The 16,284-nt window shown below is 34.4% G+C and overlaps 1 protein-coding gene across 2 annotated transcripts in view; it reads right to left on the bottom strand.

Annotated features, from left to right (window-relative positions):
* Window positions 1–16,284, bottom strand: part of Samsn1 (SAM domain, SH3 domain and nuclear localization signals 1) — a 129,938-nt gene that overhangs the window by 95,404 nt on the left and 18,250 nt on the right. For both annotated transcript variants that reach the window (XM_063224731.1, XM_023564908.2), the window contains exons 3-4: window positions 11,716–11,756; window positions 8,460–8,497 (exon numbers count right to left, since the gene is read on the bottom strand). In XM_063224731.1, coding sequence (XP_063080801.1) covers window positions 8,460–8,497; window positions 11,716–11,756 — 79 coding nt within the window. The remainder of the gene's footprint in view (window positions 1–8,459; window positions 8,498–11,715; window positions 11,757–16,284) is intronic.

Below are 16,284 nucleotides of genomic sequence, written 5' to 3'. Positions count from 1 at the left end.
TTTTCCTGTCACTTCTCATCTTTTGTCTCATTAACATGAATTTTAAAGAATTCTTTCTAGAGCTTCCTTTTAGAGAATTTTTAGGTGTAGAAAAAAATTAAATTGGTTTCTGTGCTATATGATGTGGAATCTAGCTAAGAAAATATGATGTGACTCTGTACAATGTAGTCACATAAGAAAGTAGTAAAGTAGTGTCTCAGAAATAGTCCTGTGCAGTGAGAGCCTTACAACCAAGAGTCCTTATTGGGCCAGAATGGAATGAAGAATGTATCTGGCAAGGAAAGGTAAAAGCAAAGGAAAAGAGTACAAATCAGCAGCGACACTGTAAACGCGGTGCTACCGGGCAGCAAGAGTGAACCAGTGTTAAAGTGTAGATGTTAAGACTAATTGCGCCAAAAGGCAATTTTGGATATGCTAAAGGAGGAGATGTAGTTGTGTGCCCACTAATTGTGATATGACAACTTGACCAGAGTAACAAACACCTAGCTGATTAGTAAGGACACTTCAGGATGTCTAAGCATTTCTGTTTCCAGAAATGATTGCCACGTACGGTAACAAACAGGGAAAGACCCACGCTGGTTTGGGGTGTCACCATCTGATAGACTTGTAGCCTAGATGGAATGAAACAGACAGAAGGAAGACATCTGCCTGTGTATGAAAAGCTGCGTTTTTGCTACCATCATTGCCTGTCTGTGGATATCAGACTTCACCTTCTTCAGCCTTTCAACCCAGACTCACACTAGCAACCCTCCAAGGAGTTCTCGGGCCTTCCCTCTTAGACTGACACCTCATTCGTGATTCCTTTTGCTGTATGGCTCCCTCACCTGAGCAGCTATTGGGGGCTTTTTGGCCTCTGCTTCTGTAAGCTTACCTAATAAGTCCACATAAATATGGATTCTGTACCTCTATGAAATGTTAATCAATACAAATAACAATACCTTGACTGATTCTGAAGGAAAAGAATTGCAAGGAGAATTTCTCCAATTGCTACAGTAGATTTTGATTTTCTCTAGTTTGATGAGACTTAAAGTCATCGTAGACGTAATGTAGAGAACACTGATGATGTAAATGATCGAAATAAACAACATAGATCCATTTGATAGTCCTAATTTATTACTTATGAGGGGAAAGGAATTTATTGACTTTATACATTACATTTTTTAAATTTTAGGGATGATTAAGAAATATGATGTTGGCTGGTTGTTCCTAGCATCTCTGTACAAAATAATGAAAGAACAGATTTAGCTCAAAGATTCAATTTCCCAGCACCAGACATGTGTAAACAAACTAAAGGCTCTGAAATGTCTCGAAAAAGAATCTTCTCTCATATATCTTTAGGACTGAAGTCGCTGAAAGCCAAATGTGAGTTGTCACATGATTAATTAAATGAAAGTACACATTTAACCCTCTGCTTGGAAGGATATCTGCAGTTAAAGTGAGGCATTAATTGGAAAAGAACGGGGCCTATAAGTTGGAAAGGAGCTGTTTGAGAGAAACCTGATGAGCCTGGGAACACTGAACTTTTGAAAGCTGATGAGTTTGTTCCCTAAGAGAGATTCCCTACACTCAAGGACAGAGGCATCCCTGCCTCACCCCGTTGTGTTGGCCTCTCCAGATCTGCACGAGGAAGCTTATTTTGTGTTGCCTCTGGCAACAGTAATACCATTCTTGTGCATTTCCTAAGCAGGAACTAGCAGATGCTTCTCAGGATCCCACCTTCTCCCCTTACCACTGAGTGGTAAAATGATTACCACTCAGTCTATAACCAGGCTCCAATCTTAGCAGTCCCCTAGAGGTGAGGTACACCACATGATTAAGTTGACACAACACGATGCACAGTTGCAGGCTGGATTGGTAAGTGCAGCTCATTTTTAATGAGCCTTCATTACTTTGTGCAAGAACTTGGGTCTATTGCAAGAAATAAATGCTGAAATATAAATACCTACAAAAGTCAAGCAAATAACAAAATGAAGTGAGTTTGGTCAAGGAGACAATGGGTATATGAGAGTATGGTAGAGGACCAGCTCCCCAGCCAAAGGCTTTCAGCTCTCTCAGCTGAGATTCTGTTTCTCCTGGATTATCAGTTTCCTTCATTCTTTTTTTAACATAAAATATTATAAGTTTTGGTTTAAACTATTCTGATTTTTTAAAAACACTACGTGGCCACAATCACACTTTTCATCAGAATAACATCAGTTACAGAATGCACTGTAGCAGTCCCTGCTACAGAAAAATGGGAGATCTGTGAGGATTTGGGGTTAAAGATGAGATATCATGATAACCACATTTTATGAAAACTAACCTTTTGGTGTGTGTCTAATGCATATTTTGTTATTTGTGATCTCTCAAATATTACACTACAAAGTATTTGTTGTTTGTGATCTCTCAAATATTACTCTACAAAGATTACTGTGGTAAACAGAACTAATTGGTTGTAAGTAGCAACACTAACTAATTAGCAATGTGCAGATTATACTTTTCAAGGATGGCTACAGACAACCATATCTCCCATAGCATATGATCTTCTGCATTGTAACCCTGCCATTCCTTCAAGAAATGGAGCCTGCCTCCCCTCTCTTTGACGGTAGGCTAATCTTAGAGACTCACTTGTCCAGTGGGATTAAATGAAAGTGATGCTTTGAGATTTCCAAGACCAGGTCAGAAGTCTGGCCATTGCTGTCAGGATCTCTCAGGATGCTTACTTCCAAACATACCCTGTTGTGAAATGTGAAGCTACTAATAAAATTTTGTTTTATGACGCTAAACATATGGTTTGTTTGCAGCAACAGCTATTAAGAACATCTATGAACCACCTACTGGGTTGCAAATATATGTGTAAATATATGTGTATGTAAGATTATACTATCTAGTGGGAAGACGGAGAGTCAAACTGCCCATCCAATGCAGATACAGAACAAAGTAAAAGGGGGAGATGAAGTAAGAGCACAATCTTCATTTCTAATCAGCTTCTAAGTGATTCTAATAGAGATATTTCTGATCATATTAATGTTCAAACAGGCAACTTATAATTCTCATGGGAACTTCCCAAATGAATTGAAGAATCCCAAGATTCATTTGTACAAAGCACAGTAGTTCTGCATGTTCTTATTATTCAATTCAGAAAGTCTTCCTTGGAAGTTTAAAAGGTACCACACCAGCAGTCGTCTTTGCTCGGAGAGTTTATTCCCACATCATAGGTGACATACAGGTGCAAAACTGGACTTTCCTCTGGCATTCCTCATGCAGTCCAGTCTAGCCAGGGCTGAGTTTCTGGGTTTTTTGTAATTAAATGCATTGATCTGCGGGTACATACACAAGGTGAATGTTTGAACCCCAGCACTGAAAGAAAACGTAGTCTCTAAATATTAATCAGAATGACAAAGTTATAACTATATATTTGTCATATAGAAATGGGACTACTAGATATCAGTCCAACTCAGAAAAAGGATTAATGAGATTTTTAAAAAGTTAAACCAAATATTTATATATTTACTTGAAAGAGGCTGACCAAATAATATTGACTGGAATTTCAAGAAAGAATGAAAGTTTCAAGCTTATAACACTTGAAAGGTAAAACAAAAGGCCTTCAATACTTTTCTCTTTCTACCTCTTTTTTTTTTGGGGGGGGGTTCTTTAGATAATATCACCAAGATATTATCTAAAGAGGAATGATTTTTAAAGTAATGCTGAAGCAGAGTACTTGGAGTTAATATTACTTTTTAAACTAACCATGTTTCCTAACTTTATTTTATATTCTCTTTCTTTATTACAACATACCATATTTTCAAATGTGTTTTATGGAATAGCTTATGGTAGTTACATTGATTGAAAAAAAATCTCTAAATCCTCAAATATGTTTTGTTTCTACTTAATTATTTTTCAAATGTTCCTTTGCTTTTATTCTTTGTGCTCTTTGGTATAAAGTAAAACAACATTCCTGAATCTATCTTTATTTAACCATAACTTGATCTTGAATTAAATGATGTTATAGAGTAAGTTTTATCTTAGTTTTCTTCCATAAAAAAACAAAGTTGAAGATTTTAAAACTGACTTTAACTTACAAAACGAATACGATGAATCTTCTCCGTGTTTATATTGATGAAAGTTCAACAATTAACATAAATTACAGACTAATTTCCCTTGACACCAAGCTACGTGAATTTTTTTACATGTAAAGTCCTGTGCAATCAATTTACCCTACAGTTATTTTACAGATGTAGTCCCTTTTAAAAGCACAGTTGTAGTCTTAGATTAAAATTTTTCTCAGGAAAAAGAAATAGGCTAGATAACATAAGAATACTATGCTTCTGGCACTCAATGTATTCTGATTAACTTTGGCCTCACAAATAGTCATGTTGGTGAGCTACATAAATATCTTCCAGGTTTAAAACAGTAGACAGAAAACCTCAGCTAAATATAACCTATGAAAGTCTTTTTTGGTCTGGCCTCAATATTCTTCAGGGGTGAAGTGTTATTAATATAACGTGTACCATGCATACATACCATTTTGAAATTGAAATTGATGGAAATAATCCTTTTTTTTTTAATGTGAGTGGACTAGCTTGTAACAGAGTTTTTAGGAGTTCATTAATGTCACTCCCACGATTTCTCTCTATATTTTCTTCTGTTTCATTGTGGTTATTTTTACAATTTCTTCATCACTGACCAACAAAAATAAGGGGCCATGCATGATAGCAATAATGTACTTTCCCGTTTTCATCTCACTAAATTCCAGACCACTTACCTCAGGCACGGTAAACCACTCTTAAGTAATTATGCAATTAACAGCTAAAAAGTGGTGTTTAAAATGAGAAAGAAATATTATAGGTTGATATGTAGGGCACTAATTGCTTAGAGATACTCTGAGCCTTCCAAATGAAGCTACTACACCCATAAAATTTGAGTCCGTCCCTCCCCCACTGCATTTCTCCCTTCAATTTATAATGGCAGCGACAGCCTTGGTCTCAGGCCATCGACTCCTCCCAGCACAGCATTAATCCCTAGGTAATGTCCTGTGACTCAACTGCTACTGCTGAACGGTTGGCTGAACCTCTTGGCCACACACACACACACACACACACACACACACAGACACACACAGACACACACACACACACACACACACACACACACACGCACCACCATGAACACAATACATGGTCACTCAGGAGCCTGAGAAATACCAAAGCTGAGATATACTCTATAAAGGTTTTGTTCTTTTTTTTTTTTTTCCTATGAAAAAGAAAAGGTCATCAATCAGAAGGACCTCATCTAAGGCTGAGATTCTTCACTACTTTGTGACTGCATTTATAAGAGAATTGTCTTACTATTACTACTAAATTTAAAAAGCAAGCCATAACAAGCATAAATAACATTTCACAGAAGGGCAGTTTTAGAAAATAGGATACTTAAAGAAATTTATGATAAAAATTTCAAATAAAAGTATATAGTAATGTTAAAACTTCTTTATTTTATAGATTGGGATACAATAGTCTAAAGTATTAAAGGGATGGATGAATAGATGTTAAGTAGATGAATAGACAAAGTGAAGGAAAAATGGACAAATGTTTGACTGACTCAGGAAGTAGATGAATACACTGGCATCCATGTTGTAAAGAGAAAGTCTAATCAAGTGTAATGTTATGAATCCATTTGCTGTAATTAAAATATTTCAAATAATTCTGGTCTTTCATTTATTTATTATACAAAAAATTTTAAATATTTAAAAATTCAACTAAAGTTATTCTCAAAATGTTACCTAATCTTGAAAAAAATTAGAATATTTCAAAGGAAGGGCAACCAATTATTTCTATAAAGAATTGCCTTATAAATCTAAGTTTTTTAAAAATTAAAATGCAAAATACGAGAGAAAGTATTATCAAATTACTAAACTCCTTGTTTGGGGGAGTTTTGTTCCAGAACATTTTAAAAAGTATTTTAGTTAAATATCAGAAACTTGAATTATCAATAACTAACATCATTGATCATTTCTTATTCCAATAAACTCGGAGTTGGAAGGGAATACCATGCGATCAACTTTTCACATTGTCATCTTTGTGAATTCTTAAAATTTTCTTTTATTCATTAATTCCTGAAAATTAAGTGATTTAATTATGAAGTTATTTTTAATACTAATTTCTTTTATATCTGACTTTTAATTCATTCTTCCTGGGGTTTTTCAAATTATGAAATGGCATAATATTGCATTAATAAGAAAAATGATGTCTTTAAAATTACTATAGGAAACTTAAATGTAATAATTATTAAGTAAATTGTTACCTTTGGAAAGTTTTCTTCATGCTGTATTTTAGGGTATTTTAAAATTCTTTTGGATTACAGTGATTTTCAAATATTGTTTGTAATGTATTCTTTGCTTTTTTTGTTTCGACCAGAAAGTTAATGAAATTTAATTTCCTGTATAAATGTTGTATGTGTTTTTATGTATAAATACATTAATATATATTTATTAATTAGGGTATTAATAATTTAATAATGCATATCTTATTTTATTTAGTTTTTATTTAAGTCAACCAAAATGCCTGTTTATTTTAATGATGAAAAATGTAAATTTCCCTCACCTGCCCTTTAAACTACTTTGGAAAAATGCAAAATCAGCTGATTTAAATTTAGCAATTACCGTTTAGCTGACAGAGCCTTCTAATGTGGGAATGGTTCTTGGCCTTCTGGATTCCTGCCAAAATGTGTCATTCACAGTTTTTCTTTCTGAAGTTAGAGCAAAGGATTGGTTTGCAGAATTTACGGTAACATCTGTCTGGTAAGTGTAAAAAATCTGAAATCAAAACACTTCCACCACATGGCTGTTTTTCATAAGTGATGTGTTAAGGAACTCTGTGGCTCTTTCTGGGGAGTTCTACTCCCTAATGGATGACCCCCGGTGACCTGTGAGCTGTGCGTTTATTTTCATGAACTATGTGAGCATTCATACATATATGGTCAAATATTGTTACTCCAAATGCCTGATAATTTATGGTTATACTATTTTTGAAGTAGTTTCTTGAACTCATAACCACATTTATATATAAAGTATCTCTATTTTTCATATTCTCCATTATGTTAAGATAAGTAAATCTGCAGAAAGAATATTAAACTCTGATGGATTTCATGATACCATAAAATCTTTAGGTGAAAAGATCATGGTTTACTGAGCCTTGTCCTTACAAAGTAAGACTAACACAGAGAAATGAATTGTACCAAATGAAGACATGGTATCTCTTTTAATCTACTTAGCAAAAGTAGATCGTTCAATATGTACTATCATATACTGATAAAAACAAGTTTTAAGTAATATAACCAAAGCAATAAAATAGAAGAAAATCCAGCATGCTGTATTTTTTTTTAAAAATCACTATTTTTTTCTCATGGTTTGATTATGGGTAAGGCAAGTGATCATCAAGAAGTAAGTTTTCAAATGGCCACCCATAGTCTTGTTATGTGCAGATAGACAAGATTGAATCTTAACAGAAAATAATATTTTCTTTTACTTTCTTTTATTTAATGCTGTGAACTAATCAAATCATGGCTGATACTCAAAATAATATGTAGTACTCCACAGGATAGTGAATAATGAGATAGGACATCATTCTGATGGCTGTCACTGCTGGGAGCATTCCAGACCTGATAAAAGTGCAGATATCCTTGGAAGAGGCACCCACTGAGGATGATCACCATGGTCAGGTCGAGCTATTCAGACCCTACTGAGAAACTGGTTTGGAAATGAGGGAAATAGGGGTGAGCACCAGAGTCCAAGGCCCTGCATAGGAAAGGAAAGGAGAAAAGCAAACACGATTTTGGCACTGCATAAATCAACTAATTTTTGATTGGATAAGCAAGAAGTTTTGCCATTGTGAGTGAATATTTTATAATGACCACCTCCCTATATCTGGTAAAGGAAGAAGACAGTGCTTTAACTTTCTGAAAGTCATCGTTAGACTTATACTTTTACTTTAGAATTAAAATACAGTTCAATCAATTGTCCTCATTATTACGATGGGTGTTATAATGACAGAAACTAAAGAGAAGATCTGGTGTGTAAAATGCTGTGGAAGAATCTTTTGTAATAAAGCTGTTTTCTGCTTCTTTTTAATTTACTTCTAAATTCATACATCTGAAAAAAATCTCTAACAGGTCACCTTGACCATGCACCAGCCAAGCTAAATGTGGAGAGCTGGAAGATGGTCACCCAATAAATCACCAAAGAAAATTATTCTTTTTAAATATAAAAGAAAATTATCCCAAATAAATCAATGATTTTTTATCTTAGTCATTTGAAGTTAGAATGAAACCACATTTCTTTTTTGAATTTCTTCTATAGATTTTAGAGAGAATTCAATCTGACTCTCATTAATCACTTATTGTTACTTTATGGCAGTAACTGAAGAAAGGAACTTTGAGGGAAACAGAATACATAATTTGCTCAAGTAATCTTATGAATCACTAACCAAATATTTTATTTTCAGATGTAAATCTCCGGAATGACCTAAAAGAATAAAAAAACACACAGTTAAATCCAGATTTAATAAATGACATTTTAATCAAACAAACTGAAATTAGTGTGTGTGCCATGCTAGAATGCGTGCCATTCTCTGAAAGTAGAACTGAATTCAGTTGGTAACTATGCACTACTTATAATCTTGATCTTGTCTGACCCTCTATGGCAAATTATGTAATCTTGACCTAGAAATTTTCATGCAATATAGAGACACTAATGCTCATAAAACCTAAAAAAGAAAAGATTGAGCCATTTCTACACTAGGTAGCCAAGGAAGAGTCTGTTCAAAATATAGTCTTCTTTTAGTATCTGCAGGGATTGTTTCCAGCACAATTTGCCTCACTGCATGTCTGGAGATACTAATCTGTATATGCTCAGGTCTCTTATATAAAATAGAATGTGTATAAGAATGTGTTACACACAGCCCCTGTAAATCTTAAATCATTTCCTGATTACTTAAATACAGCATGTTATTTAAATGGAAACCATGCCAAGAAGAAAGTCAGTACAAGTATCACAGACATAAAGTTTTTTGAATATTTTCAACCTGCAGTTGATTGAATCCACAGATGCAGAATTTGTAGATTCAGGCCAACAGTAATTCTGTTTAACAAATCTATAATAAGTGATACACATTGATAGACTCACTGTGCAAGCCTTAATAAAACAATACATACAGAAAATCACTACTAAAGATTTCAGCTAAAAGGCTAATGGAAAACTTTTTGATACACGGATTCTTGATATTATTTGAACTGACTGAGAAGTATTACTATCATGAAAATACAGTTTACCAGAAAGTACATAGTAACTGAGGATCTTCTTCTAAATACATATATATATATATATATAATAAATATCAATGTTTCATCACATCACACCTCAAGATTTAATTGGAAACTAAAAGTTTACAAGAAGCAAAGAGTACAGAAAGCTTAATTTTAAAAAAACATAACAAGGATCCTAGCAAAATGTACATACCTGTAATCCAAGCCCTCTGAGAGACTGAAGAAGAAAGAGTAAATTCAACCCCAACCCAAGCAAGTTAGCAATTTAGCGAGACTCCACATCAAACTAAAAACATTAAAAAGACTGAGGATATAACTCAATGCAAAGGCTCTGAATTGGTCCATCTCCAATGACTGAATGGGGAAAATTCAAAAATTCAGGCATTTTCTCAGGGTATGCAATTCTGTTTCATCAACAAATAAATGCATATTTAAATTAAAAGACAACATTGTGGGCTGGAGATTTAGCTCAGCAGCTTAAGCACCTGCCTTGCAAGCCTGGGATTCTGAGTTCAATCCCCAGTACAAAAAAAAAAAAAAAGACAACATTGTATTGAGCTTGTTTGAATCCTGTCTCAAACCATTTCTGTAATGTACTTGAGAGTATCAGATAAATCTTAACATTGGCTGTATTTTTAGTGATATTATGTTATTCTCATTTCATTCTAGAAAAGTGCTATGTTTTGCATATGCTTTTTAAAAATGTTATTTTATAACTATATATATATTATATATATATATATAAGCATGAAGTTATATTTCTGAGGCCTGCTTTATTAAAAAAGTAAGTAGGCATGTGGTAGGGTTAATAAAATAAATAGAGGTGAAATAAGGTAGGTAGGAGGTTGGTACTTGTTCAAACGACAGTGTGATTGCATCATGAGCTCTTCCTCTGCTTCTGACTGAAAGCTTCTATAATAAAATGCTTTGCAACAGGAAGAAAGTATGGTACCATGCTGAGGCTGACTTGGCCATGTTAATCAATCCAGGCATATATCCTGCACACATAACTTTCTTATAGCGTAAGTATTTTCTACTATTGATATCCTGTAGCCATTAAATTAAAGCCAAATTCACCCTTTTGTTAAACTCAGAGCTGTAAGCAAAAAACTATACATATCAATTTATTTTTGTAACTGCTTGAGGAGAGGTTGTTTTAAAATTTGTAACATACAATGCCTAGAACATCTGTTGACCTGCGGCAAATGTTTCCAGAAAAATCTATTTATACTATTACAAAGTGAAATAAGTAGACAACATGAAATGTTACTCATTTTAAGAAACAGACATTTGAGGTCCATGAAAGAATCTTCAATGTTCTTTTAATAGGTTAGAATCTGAAGAATATTTTGATCAATACAGTTGATACTAAAAAGAAAGTTGTAGTTCGTCATATCAGAACCAGGCACTTTTACTTTAATATATCTTTTTCTGTACCTCCAGCTTTTGGTATTCTTTAATCAGTGGACACGTCTACCATGATCCAAAAGCTACAATTTCATTTAAGTATTTGACCTAGAATGAGCAAATTTCCTATCTGTGGATAAAATGAGTCGCTATGTATGTGGGGCAATAAGACTGAGTAGATCCTGCCAAGATCATTTTTTACCCCAGTTCATGCCTAACATGCCAGGGTTGTAGTGTAAGTATTTAGATGTGACTGAAATACAACTACCTCTGTCTGGCAGGCACTCCAATCTGTTAAACATCAGGTTGTCTACTTACTATGGATCTATTTTATATCCTTAATGGGAAAGGGTAGCTCTGGGTAGGAAAAGGAACAACAAATACAGAACACAGAGTGTGTGAGCCAGGAGAGGTGAAGGGCTATAAAGAAAGAAACCACTCAGAGAAAACTCCACACCATTTAAAATTTTATCTCTAACCAACCTCAGCAGCAAGAAAGCCATTTTCCTGTGTCATCAGCAAACAGACTGGAAATTTCCCCATGTACCAACCTCCTGTCCTTGTGTAATTTTTGCTTATTAGTTAAAATCCTGTTGCCTTATGTAACATGTGTATGTCACATCCTCTGGCAGCTCAATATACTGAGTGTAAAGCCAGGCCTGACCTAAATAACCCAAACCGTTTTGCAAACACATTTTTATTTGGATTAGAAGAATTCTTCAGATGATTAATAGGTCACTGATAGAAATGTGTTTTCAAGTAGGCTCCCACTTTAATCTGAGCCTGGTTTAAGTACATTTCTTTTTTTGAAAATTTAATTTTCACATCCCTCTCTACAGGAATTTCACAACACAGAATTCCTGTGCATCAGCATAAATGGAGCAGTGACATACCTTAGATTTCTATATGACAGTGAAGGACAAGAAATTTGTCAGGAAATCTATTAAAATACCTACATTCACCATGATACAACTAAGAGAAGATCAAGTTCATGAAGTAAATTTGACTTACTTTTTCTTTCTTGGTTTTCCATTCACAAAATGAGAAACTTCCTGTAAAATAAAATAAAACCATTCCAAGAAATCAGAGAGCATTGAAGTATCATTTATTCATGAGTACAATTATTTTTTGCCACATGTCATTGAATCCAACTTATATTTTTGTTCATTTTGCTTTTCCTCCTTTTACATTACTGTGACTTTGAAAAATGTAGGCAATAGTACTTTCTTTATTAACTAGATTTTATGCTTTATGCTAAGCCCTGGTCAATTTAAACAGAAAAAAAAATGTGTTTTAAATAAAAATAGGCAATTAAACTCTCACAATTTCAACCCAACAAAATCAATCAGAGAGACGCATGTGGACAATGTTAATAATATTACACAGTACCTTCTTTTCTCCCTTGTAGTTCAAGGGATCAAATCAGGTGTTTGTACATACTGAGCAAGAACTCTACCAGTCTGCTGAGCTACCGAGCTATTTTTATCCCAGCCCAATACGTTCATTTGAGAAAGACGGAAAATAGTCTATCACAATATCATAGGGATATAGAAATGCATCTTGATTTATTTGACCTTCTTGTTCAGAGCAACTGAGTTGTGTATAAAATGGCTTATGGTTTTGGTGTAGAATGTGTTGTCACAGTTTTTACCATCCTTAATGGGGCTTTAGGAATCTCTCAGATTTTCTACTGCTCATCATTTCCTTTGTTGAAGAAAACAATGAGCCAAACATCTACTATCATATATATTACTACATGTGATAGGCAACAAATATTGTTCTAGAAAGTTCATTTTCTTTTGACATGGTTGAAATTCTTATATGAAAGAAAACTGGGACTATCTTCAACTAACATTGCATCTTCTACTAACATTGCATCTGTAGGGGTAAAAACACACATGTAGAGGCTAGGAGGAATGGTGAATGAAATTCAGAAAAAAGAAAGTTGGTTCTATGTGTATTACTCAAGTGTTTAACAGTACACTCTGTTTGCAGTCCAATCCAAGACAGCATTTCCCTACATAATGACCTACATAGGGACTAAACCAATACTCTAACCTTTATAGTGTTTATATCAAGGTTTGATTGTCCCAGGACATTTGAATTTTTGTTTTCCTACATTTCCTACATTTTGGACATTTATTAAAACCATGTATGCTGAGGAAAAAGTCTTAAGTTTCAAATGCCACCCACAGGAAGATGCATCTGTGGGATGCAGTACATGCAGGAGTCACAAAACAAGCCTTGTAGTGAGTGGGACATTGAGGAATTCATGTTCACATTGAACACTACTTCCATTCTCTAAGCAATTCTCTAATCATGAATCCTAAATGTAGTGAAAAATCTCTTAAAGATCTTCTATTAAATTCTTTTTGAATTGGTGCGGGTATCCCCAGCCCTCAGCCTAGCAGCTAATTGTGTGCGAGTTTAACCAGCTTTGCAATGGTCATCAGAAAGTGAGCACGGTAGTCCCTCTTTGTAATAATGTTTTCCTGTCACACATTTGGAATTTACTCAGAAGGATCAAGTCTCAGGCTCGCACCGTCTACACAGTCACAGACAAACTTGCCTTATTTGTTAGAATTCATTATCTTAAATTTCCTTAATTTGTCACATGGATTCAGGTACTGAGATCAGAAATTCTACACTCTTCGAAGTGAATTCTATCTTTAGTGAAAATAGAGAGACAGGTGGATCTAGTCTAGAGTTAGCTAATACAAAAATTAGATTCACATTAAGAAAAATGGGAAATTGTAGATGCCTACTATATTTTTAATCATTTGAATCAGGGCACTTTTGAATCTACTTATCTATTGGTCATATCGATATTTCATTGACTTTGCTATTAAGCAGCTTAATACCGGGCAGTTCACAAAACTCATTCAACTGAGTCTGGCGTGTTAGAATTGAAGAAGGAATTGTCTTGTGCTTCAGCTGGGAAAAACCTTCATTAGATTAGTTCTTAGAGTCAGATGCTGGACGTACTAAGCAGGGTTAAATATTAGTGACTGCTGATTGTAGTGAAAGGAACATAATCAGCTTCTGGATTGAGTTTTGAGAACATGTGGGTCAACACTGAAGTAATTTTTAAAGATGATGGCTGAGGTTTTAGGACATTATTGTCACAGCCTCCAGAGAGTATCCAGTTGTTTCAATTTTTCTATGGAATGGGGACATTCATTTTTTCTGCTTGTAGCAAATCAGATCAGATTTGGTTATCTTTGTTTGAAGAATTTTCTTGTAATGAATACTCTGGAAAAAAAAAACCTGAATTTAAACTTCTTTGGAATTTCCATTAAGGCAAAAGCATTAAAGCACTTCTTAGGCACACTGTTTCCTGCAGGGTAGGGAGAGTCAAGCACATTAAATGCAGGTCTGGAGTGATTCTATGAGGAAAAGGGACTGCTTAAATAAGGCAACATCTACTTAATTAGAATAATAGGTCTGTTCCCAGGGTGTTTCCTAGTTGTTCTCATGGAATGTTTAGTACTGCTTGTGCTAGACTCCAAAAAGCTGTAGAAAATGTAAACTGCTCTCCCTTCTGAATTGTGCTTACATAAGCACACAGTCACGTATTTTGCAGTTCAGATCTTGGATTCTTTATTCCTGCAGGGCCAACCCAAAGAAAGAATACATACAGTTTTATTTTTAGAACTGCAGCTGTGTATGCAAGTGTATGTGTGTGTGTGTGTGTGTGTGTGTGTGTTTGTGTCTGTCTGTCTGTCTGTCTGTTTGTCTGTGTCCATGGTTGTGTATCTGTAGGCATGTTATGCTCTGAATTCCAAAAGGAAGATTTCATTTCAGAAAGTCAGTAAAATTATTCGGTATAGCCCACAGATTTGACACTTAACATAAATACCAGGTAAAATCTATTCCTGTTAGCTTTCATTACATTATGCCCCTAAATCAAGCATTAATCATTGATTTTACTTTTCATTTGCCTGGGAATTTGTGACTCAATTTAATTTTTAGATTTGAAAATTGTTAGGAAAATAAAAAATAAACCTTAGACAAACTATTACACTGGGTCAGTAGAAATTAAGGAATATGCCCAATGTGTGTGTGTGTGTGTGTGTTTTAATAAAATGAATGAGGGTAAGCTCCAGTAGAAAAGCATTTCCATGTAACTTTGAAAATAGGTCAAATTTAAAAATATATATAGAATAAAAAAGAAAAGATGCCTTTTTAAAGAAGAAATACATTTTAAATTTCAAATGCTATATTTCTATTCTCATGTGGTCATTACAAATTAATGTCCTTTGGGTCTGAGTCTAACATGTGCTTGTTTCTTGCATTATTGCTTTATAAATCTTACTTTAAAATTACAAAGTCAAAGAAAAAATGAAGATAGTATCAAGAAAGGTGCAGTTTAATGGAAATGCAAAGTGTTTCTGCACAAGAGAAAAACAATTGACTGCAATTGATGCTGTAAATTTCATGGTGAACTTCTATGACTGTAAAACTGATGTGATCTGTCCTTTGACTTGCAAATGAGTAAACTGAGGCTCAAAATTGTAAACTGACTTGTCCAGGGTCAAGTACATGTTGCCTTATCTTGATTAAATGCTAGTTGCTTTTTTATTTGAATATATTTCTTTGGAACTATGTATTACTCATTTCTACACTTAATAAATCCTTATTGAGCATCTAACTATACAACGAACACTGTTGTGAGAAATTTTTTTTTTCATGAAAGGTTCATAGTTGACATACCGTTAACCAAAAATAGATCAGTAAGAGATAAGTATTCGTATTTTTTAATAAAAATTTTGTGTGGCATGGAAGCTTAGAAAGGAAGACCCGAAGGCCTAGACAAATCTGTGTATTTTTATGGCCAGATGTAAGGAAGTATAACTGGAGAGCAAAGGATCTGATATGGTAGTTGTAAGCTTGTGGGAGCTTAGGGTTTGAACCTGTCTGTTCAGATCTCTCCTGGCTCATCTCTGGGACCTTTAGTCTCTCCAGATCCTGTGAGGGTTTTCAAGGGAGTGGGGAGACAGAAGTACAGAGAGCAGCTTTCCTAGGTTTTATGACCTGTGTCGAGGAGAAAGGGATGAGCGAAATTTTAATTCCCACGGCCTTTGTCAGGCCAAACAGCACAAGTGTAATTCCAGTTTCCGGGGCACACTTCAGGAAAGACAGGGTTTTTCCAACCGAAGAAGGTCAGAGAACTTCCTTCTTTCACACATTCCTTCTTAATTTTCTCCAGTTTCAAAACTTGACATCCAAGGTACTATGTTTTGATAAGTGATTGCCCTACCCATCACTGTTTTGGATAAAAATAAAAAAGAATATCGAATACACTTTTTCTCAGTTATCTACTGTCAATGACTGCTGATGTAATAATCCTTTCAGATTCCACTTTAACTTGAATATTAAATGAGCACTTATAAAATCTTTGGTGATGACAAATATATTTAAAAAATATTAATGAATGGTATTATTTCTCATTAGATGAATTTTTTCACTGCACTTACATAGAAGTTTGAAGCTAGGCAAAGTTAGACATAAACACAAACACCCCCATATACATATAGGTAAATTATTCATATTTTGTTCAATTTATTCCCTTATAATAAC

Source organism: Cavia porcellus, unplaced genomic scaffold (genome assembly GCF_034190915.1).
Source record: "Cavia porcellus strain 051 isolate PalLab524CR breed Dunkin Hartley unplaced genomic scaffold, mCavPor4.1 scaffold_15, whole genome shotgun sequence".
Classification (NCBI taxonomy): domain Eukaryota; kingdom Metazoa; phylum Chordata; class Mammalia; order Rodentia; family Caviidae; genus Cavia; species Cavia porcellus.
Note: the sequence above shows the minus strand (reverse complement) of the source record. Positions and strands in the feature narration are given on the sequence as shown.